Here is a 15,787-nt window from a genome sequence, read left to right on the forward strand (position 1 = left end):
ACTACAACAGCTGGAACACTGGGACCCCCATCCCAAGAAGCCTGGGGAGAGGCTGCAGACGTGGCTGAGTGAGGGGGCTGGGAACTTGCCAGGTCCACCACTCTCATAGTGGGGGAAACAGCGAGACCCTGGGGCGAATGTAGCAGCTGCCCTAGGTGGTTGCTAGTGAGTTGCGGTGGTTGTTGGTGGACCCTCTGGACACACAAGCTAACGTTAGAAAGTGGGTGGTATACGTGCCCGCCTTGTGCAGACCGTGATCGAAGGTGGAACCAAGAAAGGGAGTTGCATAAATTCTTGGGTATAGCACCAGACACAGAGGTAGAGTGGGGAATTGTTTTTGACTGTCTTGAGACAAGGGCATTGGCGGACATCTCTGATCGGCTGTCCACCCATTTAGACCGAGTGAAGGCAGTACGGAGTGTGGCAGTGTTAGGGCGAGAGTGTAGCACACAGGTTCGTGTCCCATGGCAGCATGTGGTGGCCCCCGAGCGCTGGGAAGCGACAAAGCAGCACTGGGCCTGCAAACATTCTGAGAGGTTTGCTTCTCGTAAGCATCCTAGCAGTGTCCCATGCAATGCTGACAGCAATCCAAAAGAGACAAAACATGTGGGTCACCCTAGCTAATTTAACGGGGCAAGACTCCATGTGTTTGAGCCTGGCCACGCTGGGGGACCCATTTCGCACCTGCTTAATTGGGGTCCCATACTTTAACCTGCAAGACTTCCGAGGGATGCTAGACAACAGCTCACTGATAGGGAACGCCACAAACAATGGCAAGTGTTCAGGGCTGATCGGACTCAAGCCTGCGCACCAGCGTGCCTGCTGGCAAGCTGCATTCTTGAAAAGCATCAATGTCACTATGGGGACGCCCGAAGAGTTAGACCTACTGGGTTCCACAAACCAAACTGGGGATGGTTACATGATATTTGAGCCGCCCACTACCGGTCAATTAAATGTTAATAGACGCCTTTGGGCCACTGTCGACCCTCTTGCAGACCAGTTTCTGGGAAACGACGAGTCCGAAGCAATTTACTACCGAATCAACCTCACAGGTCAAGCCCCGAAACGCCGCCCCAGTGGTACGTTCTTAATATGCGGGGACCACGTGTGGAATGGGGTTCCCGCCAGCCCACATGGGGGACTGTGCTACTTAGGGAAATTCACCCTGCTCCACCCAAACTTGCATCAAGTCTTAAATATCACCCACTGCACTGACACCAGGGTGCGGCGTTCAGTCCATGAGCTCAAATGTGAAGGGACTGAAGAGCCCATCTTTTGGAGTCATGGTATAATTTGGCTAGCATCTATGTTTTTACCTGGTGCTTCAGCGGCTAGGGCGCACGCAACATTACACAAACTTGCTTGTTGAGAGAGAGACGAACTAAACATAACTTCGCAGATGCTTGACGAGCTAAGCGCAGATGTTACTAGTGTTAGGCATGCAGTATTACAAAATAAGGCAGCCATCAATTTTCTACTATTAGCCCACGGCCATGGCTGTGAAGATTTCCAAGGTACGTGCTGTATGAATCTTTCCGACCACTCTGTCTCAATTCACAAGCACCTCTCCAACCTCCAGAGAGGCCTGTGCAACCTTCGGGAGACAGACGACCCTATTGGGGATTGGCTTAAGGATCTGGGTATCACCGGATGGCTGCATACCTTGGTAGTAGAAGGATGCCGATTGCTATTTGTAGTTATAATAGGCTTAATAGTATTTGGGTGCATTTTTTCAAAGCAGGGCTGCGAAAGATTATCAACCAGGCCTGGGTTGCCCAAAAAGAAAATGGGGGATGTGTAGAGGGATTCCTTATGGAACAAGGGCATATGATACCCCTGGAAAGATTGGACAACCCAGGGTTGCTGAGGGATAGGCCCTAAGACTAGGGAAAGCCCCTGAACAGGCCCCTGGCTGCAGGCAGGCCTGAGAGTCCTTGGCAAGGTATACACTGACTGGCTCCCCTGCTGATTAGAGGCTGTCTAGAGGGACTGGGCGTGAATCTTTGCAAAAGTAGATATAAATTGGAATAGTTGAACAATAAAGGGAGAACGATGCTTAATCGTATCGGTGTACATGTCGTTTATCTGGCCAGCTCTCCAGACTCTGTCCCTCGCATACATATAATAGTAAAGAACTGTTATTCCTATTCCTCATATCTTTGCTTGAAAGCCCCTTAATTTTGAAATTATAATAATTTGGAGGGAAGGGGGTTGCATTTTTTTTCATTTCAGGGGAGACTCCTGCCTTCCTTGGCAGACACCTGTCTTTCAAACCAAGACACACAGTTAAAGTGTTCTGGAGTATAACGGCCTTCAAGTTGGAGGCCCACAAATTTGCATAAAGAATAAGTTTATTCACACTCTGATGAGAACCCCTTCTAATTAATACTCCTTCCTTCTTGAGTCCTTCAAGTTCTCTGTGTTTGAGTTGCATTTTTGTCTACAAAGTGCAGTGGGTTCAGAGGGACTTGTCAAAAGAGCAATATATGGACGTGCTGCTTCTAATTGATAAATGAGTTCAAAAAGTTTCTTCCATGTCATGACCACTTATAAAAAATTTGCTAAAGTAAGGAAGCATTTAAAATTCTCTATTAGTCAGAAAACTATTTTCACATAGAAAATGGCAAATGTGAGAAGTACAAAAGAACACAAAACCAGCACATTACCAACACAGATTTAATCATGAGATGCTCTCTTCTATTCCCAACTTGACAGTTTGTTCAGTATTATATATTTCTGTGTTTTAGCTGACCTCAAATCTGATAAATGAAAAGGGGATAGGAAAGAAAATTCTCTCAGTCAGAACAGCATGTGTTCTAGATTTAGGGTGTGGGGGGGTGGGTTTTCATTAACAATAAGACAGCCCACACATCCTGACAAATCACAGGAAATACTGAATGTTCAGCACTAAGAAAAAGTGCAGGTTTCTTTCCCAATTTAGAGGAGATGGAATCTAGCTTTCTGTCTTGGACAAACTGTAAGAAGTCCCTCCAGCAAAAGCTTGAGCTTCAGCAAGACATTTTCCTGGTATCTCTTGCGATAGAAAATTGCTCTGTGCAACATTCTAAGCAACATTATTTGTTGTTATATACACATTGTTTAGTCTCCTCTTTCTGGTTTTCAATGAAGCTAGGCAAATGAACAACAGTGAAAGGATATTTGTATCCTCTTTTGCCATTAGTAGTGCTGTCAATGCAACTTTCAGATGTGGAAACCTCCTCCAAATTCAATACTGGCAATGCAAACCTACATAAGCTGCACAACTTAAAATATCTGCCTGCGCTTTAGGTTTATAAAGATTATCCTTTGTGGCAAACACTTAGGTCTCATGGTTGGGAGGTGCTACAAACATTGGAGTAAAAAAAAAGGCCTGTGTCTGACAGAGCAATGATTTCTGCTGCAGAGTTAAAATTATTGTATGTAAATGAAAACCAAAAGATTCTGCAAGAGACCAACTGAACACCCACAACATTTTCAAGGCTCAGCCTAGTCTAAGGTATGCATGCAGCAGAAAAGCTGTCCTGGTCTCCATTTCCTTCAAAAGAATTTGGAGGCATGGAAATTGAAAGCTTCCAAAATGCGACTTTCCCAATCACTTCTAAGAAGTGGAAACAAAAAGAACAGCTTAATAGGAAAGTAAAACCTTACCGTGTCTGAACTTCCTTCCAGCAATATGTTAATTGCTCTGTTCATGTCCCCATTACAATCATGTAGTGCCACTATGCACTCATCCTGGTTTTTCCCCGTCACTTCCATAAGCTGGCAGTAAGAGTCAGACATGTTAAAATATTCAAAATATCTTTGTAAGAAAATAAGAGTTAGTACCACCACAGATTCAAAAAAAGTGCATAGCTACTGTGTCAGAGCAAACTAAAATCCTAAATAAAGGTAAACAAATTAAATGATAATCAAGAAAGCACTCTCTCACTGTTTTTTCCCCCTTTAACTTCACGCTTGGAGATTTCCTTTGCAGAACTTAATTCTTATCCTTCCCACCAGCACAGCTACAGGCACTATTGATGAGGGTACTTTGGCTTCAGGAAGTACAAAACTTCACGTCTGGCACATCACCAAAACAAGTTTATAACAACAAAAAGCACTTAATGCTTCAGAGGAGGTTTTACAAAGGAAAAGTCAATAAAGCTGCATACACAGCTCTGGGAGGTCAAATTATTTTTTAAAATAATATCTCAATTTACCTTTAAGCTATGATTCTATGATTTTTACTTTTCCTGAAAAATGGCCAATATATTGGCAAACTCAGTTTACACAGGTAACATTTTTCCCATGTGCGTGTACACGTGGACAACCTGAATGCACTCTTTATTCTGACAAGTATTCAATTAGGACCATACTAAAGAGATATAGTCTGGAAGAGATCAGCACAGACGAGTTTTGGCTTAAAGGCCAGAGGAAAATACACCAGTGTAACCATATAGTCATAGCTATATTACCACGCAACTTCTTGAAAACAGACTTTACAGGGCAATAAGAGCACCTTTTTCTAGTTAAAGTTCTATCCTTGTGAAAAAGGTTTAATCTAAATCAGAAACATGCTCTAGCTCCAAAACGCAAGTCAGCATTGTTGCAGGGCATAAAAACTCTGTATCATAAGAAACATACTTGTTTCACTTTATCTTCAAAATCTGTGTCATTCTTATCGTAGATCATCTGAGCAAGTCGAATCTGTTCTGCTGTTGCCTGAAAAACAAACATCCAATAAAGTACACAAAATTTAACTATATTTTTTTAAAGTATCTCCTAGTTACCACAATCACAGAATATGCAGAGTTGAAAGGGACCCACAAGGATCATCAAAGTCCAACTCCTGGCCCTGCACAGGACACCCCAACAATCCCACCCTGTGCCTGAGAGCATTGTCCAAACCCTCCTGGAGCTCTGTCAGCCTTGGGCCATGACCATTGCCTGGGAAATCTGTTCAGTGCCCAACCACCCTCTGGGGGAAGAACCTTTTCCTGATATCCAGCCTAGCCCTCCCCTGACACATCAGGCCATTCCCTCAGGTTCTGTCACTGGTCACTAGAGCATCACTATATTTTTTTTCTCTCAAGATTCTCAAAAATAACATACACAACAAGCACAGTGGCACTACAGGGAAGGGATTAACATCTCCTCTATGCCCATTTTATAGTTAGAAAGTTAGCTAGAACAGAAGCAATTTCAACACATTCTATTGTGTTTGAACCACAGTTAAAGCTCACCATATAGACAAGACAACCATAGAATAGAATTTACCACAGAAGCTTACACTTTGATATTACTTTTATTTAGTATCTACCACTCCAGAGATAGTTTTATCATAACAAACTGACAATGCTATTTCTAAATTAACCACATCTCTGATAATTCCTGTTCACATCGCCTTCCATGCCTCTTTAATAACCACCTGACTGTAGCTTTATGAGCACTTAGAGACTGAGTCATGCCTCAAGATTCTGCTCATGAACAGCTGCACTTTTTTTTTTAATGACTGAATACTAGTCTCTGAAAACTGCTAAAAAAATCTTGCTCTTGATAAAATATTTGGTGTTTCTGTAAAATTTCTGGACAACAAATCCATGCTGGCAACTTCTCCAAAAGCTGAAAGACTAAAATGGATGGATGTATAGGAACCCAGAGTGCCGAGAATATTTATCTGCCTGTTTTTAAGGGTTCTTACCCCCCTAAACAACACTGTTTTAACCTCCAACCTTGGAAAAAATTACCAATGATCAGACAAGAACTAGAAAATACAGTGGTGTGACTTAGGTGATAGACTACTATGTAAGATTGTCACAGGGTGAAAAATTTAGAGGTTTTGGGCTTCTCTTTGTAGTAAATAGATAAGAGTAAAAAATATCAAAATGGAGGATTGTTGTTGTTCTCTAAACCTTCTTCTCCTTCTTCTACTACTCCATGTTCTGCAGTAAAAGTAGTTTGGAATGATTGGATAGAGAATTCCGCAGTTCCTGGCCATGTTACTGAATAATTGGTAGGAAAGTGAAAATAATGTACGTTTTTAGTAACTATTGGTTAAATTATCTTTAAAAGGCTGTGTAAATCTTGATAGAGAGACTTCACTCCTGCTTTCTGTGCTCTATGCTGTACCTGGGTCACGCTAGTGGCTCAGTTCCTCTGATAAGACTTAATAAACAACTATCCGGCAGCACTGAAACTCAAGGAAAAGTCTCGGTTTATCTTTGAAACTCCTTGCAAGGACTTTTAGAAAATTCTCTCCCATCAGGAGGGATTTATGGCATGGTTCAGTGTCAGGATGCAGTAAAGAGCCATAAACCCAAATAGGCTATGGCTACCCTAAAGAGAAAACTACTCAAAAACATTAACAGCACATCTTACAGGCCACTCTTCATAGTGCAGCATCTGCAACCTTCTTGAACTGCACTCCCATGAAAATACCAAAGATAACTATATGCTACATGAACTTAGACCTCATTTGATTTCTGCTCAAACAGAAGAGGCTATCTCATGCTAGAGAAGGCTGATACTGAAGAGAGCCAGGACCTAAAATGCAAGTTGATGTACTGCAGAAGACTTCATTATTGAGAAGGGGACCACATCATCCCCCAAAATTCTTGACAGAAAGGATTCATTCTAGGCAGTCTCACTTCACAGGATACCCACATGCAATTCTGTGCCTCACAAGTTCAGACTTAATCAGTCTCAAACTGCTGCACTTTTGGAGTTTACCACAAATGCAAGCTTTAGAGGAGATCACCAAGCATAAATCTTGAGTCTAAAAAATTACTCCACCATAAAACACCAGCTGCTTATTTGCTGAGAAGTTACTGCAGCTGTCCCAGTTCCTTGAGGGAAGTAATATTTGCTTTGCTCAGAGTCAATGTTCCAAGACAACCAGCATTTGTAACTGTCCTAGGTGACCTAGATGATCCAAAAAATCTCGTGTATTTCATATCTTCTCCATGCCAACCTGCCCAAGATTATTAGTCTCTTTAAGACCTGACAACCCAGGAAGTGGAACTTGTGTGTTTTACCCCAGTTCAGGGAAAGGAGGGGGGCTTGGTCCTTTTAAAAACAGGGAATGCACACGAAATGAGCTCTCTTTTGTTCTCTCTGGACTCCCCAGGGGGTTGCCTTGGGCAGCTCTCCTAGTCACAACCCAGAAAGCTGCATTTAGAAATCCGAAGGTACTTCAGAGCAGATTTTGCAACACCTTTGCCACAGCTGCCTGCTGTTTCACTGAGGAGGGGTCGGGACCCTTTCTCCATGAGTTTTTCAGCTGCTACCCCAGTTCCAGCCACCTGCCATTTGCCAGGGAGGAGCCAGACCCACTCTCCACAAGTTTTCTGGCTGCTGCTCCAGTTCCAGCCATGCCAAGTAGGGGTCAGACCCTGCAACTGCTGGGAAATTTCTTCCAGCGTTTCAGCAGCTTTGAAGCCTTTTGGACAAAAATAGGGTTTTTTACAGGTTTTGCTTTGTCCCTGTCCCCGTTGGTTGTTGTTTGAGGGAGAAGGGAGTTCTGGGACTGCAGACTCAGTTGCTGTGTTGATTTTCCTTTGTTCTCTCTCTCTGCCAGTGGTCCAGAGGAGGGGGCTTTTACACCATCTTGTCTTTGTCCTCTAGGCCATGTGGGCTGCTATGGCTGCCATCATCTTGGGAGGAGGGGGCTTCTCCACCATCTTGTTTTCTTTGTTCCCAGGGGGACAAGGTGACTCAGCACTTTTGTATCTAGTGGTTATTGCTGTTTTTTCTTTTTAGTAAACTGTTATTTTTTCACTTATATCTCCTTGCATTCATTTCTCCTTATTGGTGAGAGTGGTTAAAACTATGGGAAGGTAACTCATTGTGGAGTCACCACCCCATACAATTGTCTTAAACTAAGACAGTAACAGAGTTAAGTACTCTGCACTACTTCCCATTTTTAAAGCATCATGCTGACAGCTTCATATGCCAGTCAGTAACACAAAAGGAGAGCCTGCTCTGGAATTCCCTGTGCCAGCCCTGGTGCCACCCTCCACAAAAACTTCCCAGGTCAGTGCAGTGCTCTGTGTGAAGGAGCTTGCTCTTGGCATCTATTGAGAGCTCAGCAGAGAGCAAAAATAAAAGGTCTCCTGGTTTCAGAAATTAAGTCCTGATGATCCATCTTCTTGCTCTGACTTCAGCCTCCTCATGCCCACAGCAACTTTGTAGCTAGTGAAGAGATTTCCTTTAAAGATATCCGGAGTACAAACATTCAGTGTAATTTCTATAGAGACATGATGGGATATTTGACCAGAAACAGGAAACCATTAAATTCATTTCTTCTGTAAACCAACTTTTTTCAAGTCCATGTTAGAAGACAAAGATATACAAACTTTATAACACTATCAAATTAGTAACAATATCTTTAGTTTTCCTGTGTAAGGAGAAAGCTTAAAAGCACAAGCAGGTGCAATTTCACTAAAATTTATGCCAGTCAATTGCACACAGATAGAATTGAAGATTCAGAAGGGAAAAAAAAAAAAAACTACAAAACCCCACAAGATGTGTTTACTACACAAACACCAAATCAGTGTCACAAAAAGTTTTGCTTTTTTTCCCCCAGTGAGTGTTTCTTCTTCGTTTTTAAGGCACCATTGTTACAAGTGACATTATAGTATCCTATAAAACAGTATAATTAAGTTTTAATTGCAACTAAGAAAATGGTAGCATCTTAAGACAGCTAGAACTTTACTCAACCTTACAAGATACATTATCTTTGCAGCATAACAGAGTAAAGGAAATTTTTAACAACTTCAAACTACCAGAAAACAGAAGTGTATAAAACACAAAGTGACAGTAATAGGCCTGGATCTTAAAATAAAATAGTATATTTATTATCCAGAAACAATGAAAAAGAACTGTGATGTAATTTCTTAAGTAACTTAAATGATGTTCAATGTGACTATGACAATGAAATCTCCATTTGAGAAAGCAACATTATTCTACATTCAAAAAATGAATCAGTGGTAATTGAACAGTATCATCCCACATGTTTTTGTTGATCTGTAAAGCATAAGAAGGGAGGTTCATCTGATCTAAACAATAAAAATATATGGTGCACTAAAACATATTTTCTTGGTTTTGAAAGACAGGTGTCTGCTAAGGAAGGCAGAAGCCACCCTTGAAGTGGCAGATATAACCCCTTTCCCTCTGAGTTATTATAATTTTGAAATCAAGGGTCTTTAGGCAAAGATGTGGGAAATAGGAATAACAGTTCTTTACTATATATATATATATATATATATATATAGATATATAACCAGTCAAACAAAACAACAACTATGACAGTAACAGCAAACACAAACCCAGTCCCAGCCTTCTCGGCTGTCAGGCTATTTCCCCTCGGGTGCAGTTCCGCTGGCAGCCGGCAGGGATCGCTGGCGGCTCCCGGTGAGCAGGGCAGATGTGATGGTTCCCCCGCGGCTGCAGGGGGCGCTCCGGAGCGAGCTCGGGGAGCACGCGGCGCTGGTGCCCTGGGATCCCGGGGAAGGGTGGAACAGAAGCTTCACAAACCGCTGGGCAGCCGATCCCGGGCTCTCGGGAACAGCAGGCTGGAATGGCAGGCTGGAGCGGCAGGCACAAACACAAATCCCGGGTGGCAGACGAGATGTATCCAAAAGGGGAACCCCCCGGAGGTTCAGGCAGGCAGGGTGAGCACGGCTACAATGCAGCGAAGGCTCGAAGCAGCAGCAGGGCAGGGCGGCCACAGCCCAGCCTCCAGCAGGGCAGGGAAAGCAGCTTTGGGATCCCAGCGTTGTTTCCAGCAGAAAGAAAGACGCCGAAAACGGGAACCAGCAGCTCCTTTCTCTGCGGCTTCTCTCTCCAGACGCTGAGAGCGAACTGCCAACACGCCCAGGTGAAACAAAGAGTAGCCAGGCCCACCCCACCCCCAAACGGGCTGCTGCTTTTGTCTTTCTTAAGTATGGCCATTTGTCCCCTAGCAACATGCATATGGGAAAAATTCATTTAACAGAAAAAAAACTAGGACTAAACTAAAACCCCAACACATATCTACTGTATATTAAATAGCCATCTTTTCCACTGAAATGACCAAACCAATATCTATTATGCAAGAGGTAGATTAAGTGGAAAAAATACAGAAAAAGGTCTAAGACTTAATGCTTAAAATCAATGAATCACATCAGTTGCAAATATACCCTAGTGATAGTCAGTGCAACTTCCCACTGAGAGTATGTCCCATCAGAGTAGCTGCTTAGGGCCAGACAAAGATCCCACAACCTCTCTAATTTATGACAGTGATCATGATAAACAATTTTTTTTCCTTTTAACAGCTGGAATTTCCGGTGTTCCAACTTGTGCCATTGTCTCTGAGGCTGGCTTCACCTTTTCTATACCCTTTCATGAGGTATCTGAATAGAAGACAACCTAGCCTTGCCTTCTTAGGTATGAACAAATCCAGTTCCCTCAGTCATCACTCATTCATCCTGTGCTCCAGCCTCTCAACCATCTTCACAGCTCCTCACGACTTGCTCCCATTTGCCAATGTCTGCCTTGTGTTAGGGAACCCAAAACTGGGCACAGTACTCCACTGCTGTCTTGCAAACATCAAAAAAGGGGAACCCATCACTTCTGTCAACCTGCTCATTATACTCCTGCACACTTACTTGTTATAAAGCAAAAACAAATTCAACTTCATTTGTTGAAAGTCACTTTCTAAATCCACACATTAGCATGAATCACCACTATGCAAAGCACTGTAACACAAGGAGATAAGGGCTTGAGGTCACATAATTAATATTGTACAAAGCAGAAGAGGCCCTCCATGTTAAAGATCAGTCTAGAAAATAAGACAATTTCCCAGGGGAGCACCTCTAGACTGAAAATTGAGGCAATTCTTGAATTGAATCAAATTTTGAAAAGTACCTGACAAGAGAATAATGAGTTGCCAGAAACAGACATTTTGCACTCTAACTTAACTACTCTGCTGCTGAGAATCAAGACAATGGGGTAAAAACTTAATTTCAATCTTGCAGATACTCAAAATAACTTTAGTCTGCTAGTGGACGACCATCTTCATATTTCACTTTGTGAAGGCACTGCACAAGAAGTTTAGGATTTTGTGACTTGTAAATATGCTGAATCATGCTGTAGAACACAACGTGGATCTAACAAAGCTTTTCCCACCCACCCAAATTCCTCTATTGACCATAAATTTTCTAGCATCATGAGGCTGGCATATGAAAGAGCTGAGCTCTGAAGACACAGGTAACAGGACAGAAATCCTGACAGGGATAGGCATAGAATTCCTCACTCATGGGAAATGTTGCTGAAGAACACAAAGATCCTTGAGAGACAAGAATACAGGGACAACTTAATGCTGTGCTGGATAACTAAGCAATTAAAGCAAGATATCAAACAAACAGACTTTTCCAAATAAAACCATAGCCCCCCCATCTTTTCTCAGTTTTTACTGACTTAGGGAAGAAACATATCATTGCATACTCATTTTCAACTCAAAGAAGATTATATAGTAGCACGTACCTGTACTACTTGTTTCTGTGGTTGTGTTGGCTGAGAGGTTGAAATTTGCATTTTGTCCCTAGTGCCTCGGGTACGTTCACTGCCCACCGAAGTCATCATATACAGTATATACAAAATAATGTATGTACAAAATAGAAAATCTGAAAGGAAAAAAAGAGTTAAGGCATGGTACTGATTCAATACCCCAATAATATACAAATGTAGTAGATTGAACTCTTCCTGCCTTTACCACAAACTCTATACAGACTCCTGAGAAAGTAGCTTCAATACACTATTATTGGATTTATTGCAATCTTTACTGTAAAGGGGTAAATGAAGTGGATAAAAAGCATTTTTGTCAGCTGACTGGGATCTGTCTAGATCTCTACTTCCAGACAACATCTGTATCTCACAGCTTTTCCCAGTTATTTAACATATAGACTTTTCTATCTGCTACTCTGCTGAAATTCCAGCTCCAGCTGGATCATTCCTTAATTTTTTTTAATATCTGCTGTCTTGTTTTGATGCCTAGAATTTAACCACTCATACCCACTCAGAACGCTAACAAAAAAGTCACATTCACAAACCAGGCCGTTCCTTTCTTCTCTATAATTAAACTGCTTTCCTGCACATATACATGAAGTCATAGACAATGCCCACTCTACTTCCTACTCTCTCATTCTCTTATAGAAAAATTATGATCCTTACCTTTAAATACAGCCTTTGTAGCCAATATTTTTATGTTCTCCCTCATACTTAAAGAAATTATTTACAAAGCTATCTATAACCCTGCTTTAAACATACCTTGGTTGTATGGCAACAAAAGAAAACAAAAGAAAACTCAAACCACACCCACCCACCAGTGCTATCCCATTTGTGGTAGTCAGCTTTCATTCTAATTCATTCTCTATCATTAAAATTACTTTGAAACAAGAAATTTATTATTCCTCCTCATTTTTTTACAGCATCTGACACAAGGTTAATTGACAAGTATGGCTGATAGTTACTATGATAACTGGAAACAGATCTCTTGACTGGTCAGGTCAGAATCAACTGCCTGGTTTCTGTCCCACGACACTGGAAAGTAAAACCTGCAAATTTAGGGAACTAAGGACAACCTACAAGTGGTGTACCTGGGCAGAAGGAGATGTGCAAGCAAACAGCAAAGTGCTTTTACTGCAGCCCCGATGTATGAACGTGCCTCAGCACACAACTTGTCAGGGCAGCAGCTTTGGTGCAAGCTGGTTAGCACTGAGTTCAGTGCACAATAATGCTCAGATGAAAACTGAACACACTGTTGTGATCATATGGACATGTTCAATACCCAACTGCTCACTGGCATTCACAAGGAATGGGTACTTGACAATTAAAGTATCAGTCAATTCATCACAATTTGAGCATACCACAATAAGCAATGAAAAAAATAAAACCAAGCACCCTTAATAGAGAACATGACAGAGAGCACTAGCCTCTCTGAAAGACAAGCTAATAACTTCACATATGATTGTCTGGAATTAGCCCACTGTGATTTAAGACATGTTAACTCCACTAGGTCTCAATTTGTTGTTTAATCCATGTTTGTTTTTCAGGATGAAAGGGTACTTTAAGGAAAAAGGCACACACAAAAATATTTTAAACGCTCCTGGGGGGCTGAAGCAGCATAGCAAGATCAGCCTGCTGTGAAAACAAGAGCCCAAACAACCCAAATATAACAAGATCTTTAGAGAATATCCTCATCTTGCTGACTTCAACCCATGAGCAGCACAATTTGGCAACAGGTCTGAAGCAGAACACCAATGAAGGCAAGAGCCTCTTCCTGGCAGCAGTATGAACTTGCATTTGCTTCAGACAACTGTGGAAACACACCCCCAGTTTGACAGTCTCCATCAAGCCAACATGGGCATGTTATAATCCATTTCAGATGTAATAGAGTCATCTTAAAGCACAACTAGCAGTAGACACAACAACCAGCCCAGCACCAGCACGAGGAACAGCTGAAGGGCCCTGCTCCACCACCAACAGTGCACTGACCAGGGCAACGTTGCACCTCCCTGGCATGGACATACCTTTACCACACCGGGCTGAGGTTTCACACCTTACCACACCTACTTTAAAGTACCAAAGCAACAGGAAGGAGGAGGGCAGTTAGCCACTGCCTTTGAATTACCATAGTAACTACAATTTTGAGCATTAAATGGGATATTACTAATAAGATGGGGATGTAGAAGAATGCGCTGCCTGGAGGGGGGGGTGTCCTGGGTTGCAGTGTATGCTATTAACATCATGAGCTGTTGAAACCAGGTGGAGCAGTGTTTCCTTGCCTCCTCCCTCTGGACTACCTTCTGTTAGTGAGCCCATCAATTCCTTGCCTCATGACTAATCATCCCATTGTGAGATGCTCCACCCAGAGGGAGGAATGAAGCATTCCATCCTGGATATAATCGGAGATTCTGAACACCACAGACATCCCTTTTCCACTGGATTCCCATAGGACAAGAGCTACATAGCCACCACTGGACCTTTCCAAGGAAGAGCAGACCCTTTCTACAGGATTGTGGGAGACAGAGGAGTAGAAACTCCTGCAATTAAAGGAGGCTTTGATTTACAACCCTGGAAGAGACTAGGTCTGGCTTAATTGACAGAGATTTGTGGACTTTAAGCAAAAGGATTACAAACTTGTGTTCCTATCATTATAAGTAAAATTGTACACTGGGTGTTTTGGTGAAGGGTTTTAAAATATAATAGTGTGATTTTATATAGTTTAAGTTAAGAAAGTAGATGGTATAAGAGAGACAACTGTGTGTACGTGACATGAGAAGTTATTGGTCAAGACATAGCTGCATTGCAGTGAGAAGTGCCACAGGTGATAGGTCATTAATCTAAAACAAAGTGTCGTTTTAAGTATCTATTGGATTAGAAAGTTATAAATTACGATGTAACCCTAAATCTTGTGACTAGTCGCCATTACTCAGATGTGTTGTAAAATCTCACGCCTCGACTGATGCGTTTGTTATTTTAAACAATAAATTTGTGTAGTTGCATAGTTCCATCCCATAAAGTTATTTTCCTCCGACACGTGAAAGCGCGAGAAAGGGGCAAGTGGTGCCCAGTGTGCGGCGGATTTACGGCGCAGAGGTCGGAGTACGATGAAGAGGATTCCCCCGGTCAACGTGAGTTAGCCGAACCCTGAAACGAAGGGTGATCCGGCGGGAGCTAAAGCTGAAAGGAAGCTTAACGGAGGGTCGCGGGCCGATTTCTCCCAAGCACGCTGGTAGGAAAACTGTCTTCAACGTTGAGTGAAGACAGGGGCCGGGGAGGTAAAGAGATGGGTGAGAATGTTTCAAAAGAACAGAGGGATGTTTATAATAAGTTAGATGCCTTGCTGAAGTTACATTCTGAGCCTCTTCCCAGAAAAGAAGTGAAAGATTTATTGCTTTGGGTTTTCCGTAATTGCCCTGACGTTGACTTTGAACTTCTTCTTACGAAATCAGTTTGGGATGATATTGCAACTAGACTTTACGATCTTGCTTCAAAACGCGATAAGGCGGCGGCTATGTTAATCCCTGCTTGCCGGGTGGTGATAGAATTGTTGAACAGCTCAGTGATTAATGGCGGCTCCGAAATTTTAACTGCGCCATGGGCTCCCTCGCAGTCGCCCCCTCCGGCCGCTTGTGATATTGCACCCGAAAGGGGGGGTGGTGAAGAAAAGAGGGGGGAGCCCTCGGAAGTGATGTATGGTGCTGGAGGGCGGGAGGCCCCGGAAATTACATCTCCGGAAATGACATCTTGGGAAGTGATGAAAGCAAAGATGGATGCCCCCATGACAGCTCGGAGGGTTGCCAGTAGCACAGCAGATGTGCAAACTCAGGATGAGTGTTTACCATCAGTGGATGAATCTAATTTAAGCCTTCAAGATATGAATAGGCTTTCCTCTGCCTATAAGCAGAGAGAAATAAATCTAAGGGAAAAGCCTGTTTTAACAAACTGGAATGTTATACATCGGGAGGTATCTAAAGAGGATGATCTTGTCCCAGCTCGTAAATCGTTGTTAACATTGCCGGTGAGATATGAGAGAAGAGGAGCAAACCCGAGATGGAGGAAGCTCGTGACAGTGTTGTAACAGAGATTAAAAGGGCTGGACTTGAGATTTCTACGTCAAAAATACAAGAAACTCCACCGTGGAAATATTTAGGATGGAAAATGACAGAACAGTCAATAAGGCCACAGAAAATACAGCTTCGAATTAAAATTCATACTTTACAAGATTTGCAGCAGCTTTTGGGAGAGATAAATTGGATTAGAGTTA

General features: G+C 42.5%; 1 protein-coding gene across 7 annotated transcripts in view; it reads right to left on the reverse strand.

Annotated features, from left to right (window-relative positions):
• LOC138102868 (ubiquitin-associated protein 2-like) overlaps positions 1–15,787 on the reverse strand; it is a 295,204-nt gene that overhangs the window by 240,176 nt on the left and 39,241 nt on the right. For all 7 annotated transcript variants that reach the window (XM_069000627.1, XM_069000633.1, XM_069000632.1 and 4 more), the window contains exons 2-4: positions 11,503–11,642; positions 4,624–4,701; positions 3,649–3,759 (exon numbers count right to left, since the gene is read on the reverse strand). In XM_069000627.1, the coding sequence (XP_068856728.1) occupies positions 3,649–3,759; positions 4,624–4,701; positions 11,503–11,601 (288 nt within the window). In that variant the 5' untranslated portion in view covers positions 11,602–11,642. The remainder of the gene's footprint in view (positions 1–3,648; positions 3,760–4,623; positions 4,702–11,502; positions 11,643–15,787) is intronic.

Source organism: Aphelocoma coerulescens (assembly GCF_041296385.1).
Source record: "Aphelocoma coerulescens isolate FSJ_1873_10779 chromosome W unlocalized genomic scaffold, UR_Acoe_1.0 ChrW_unloc_scaf_3, whole genome shotgun sequence".
In the NCBI taxonomy this organism is placed as follows: Eukaryota; Metazoa; Chordata; class Aves; order Passeriformes; family Corvidae; genus Aphelocoma; species Aphelocoma coerulescens.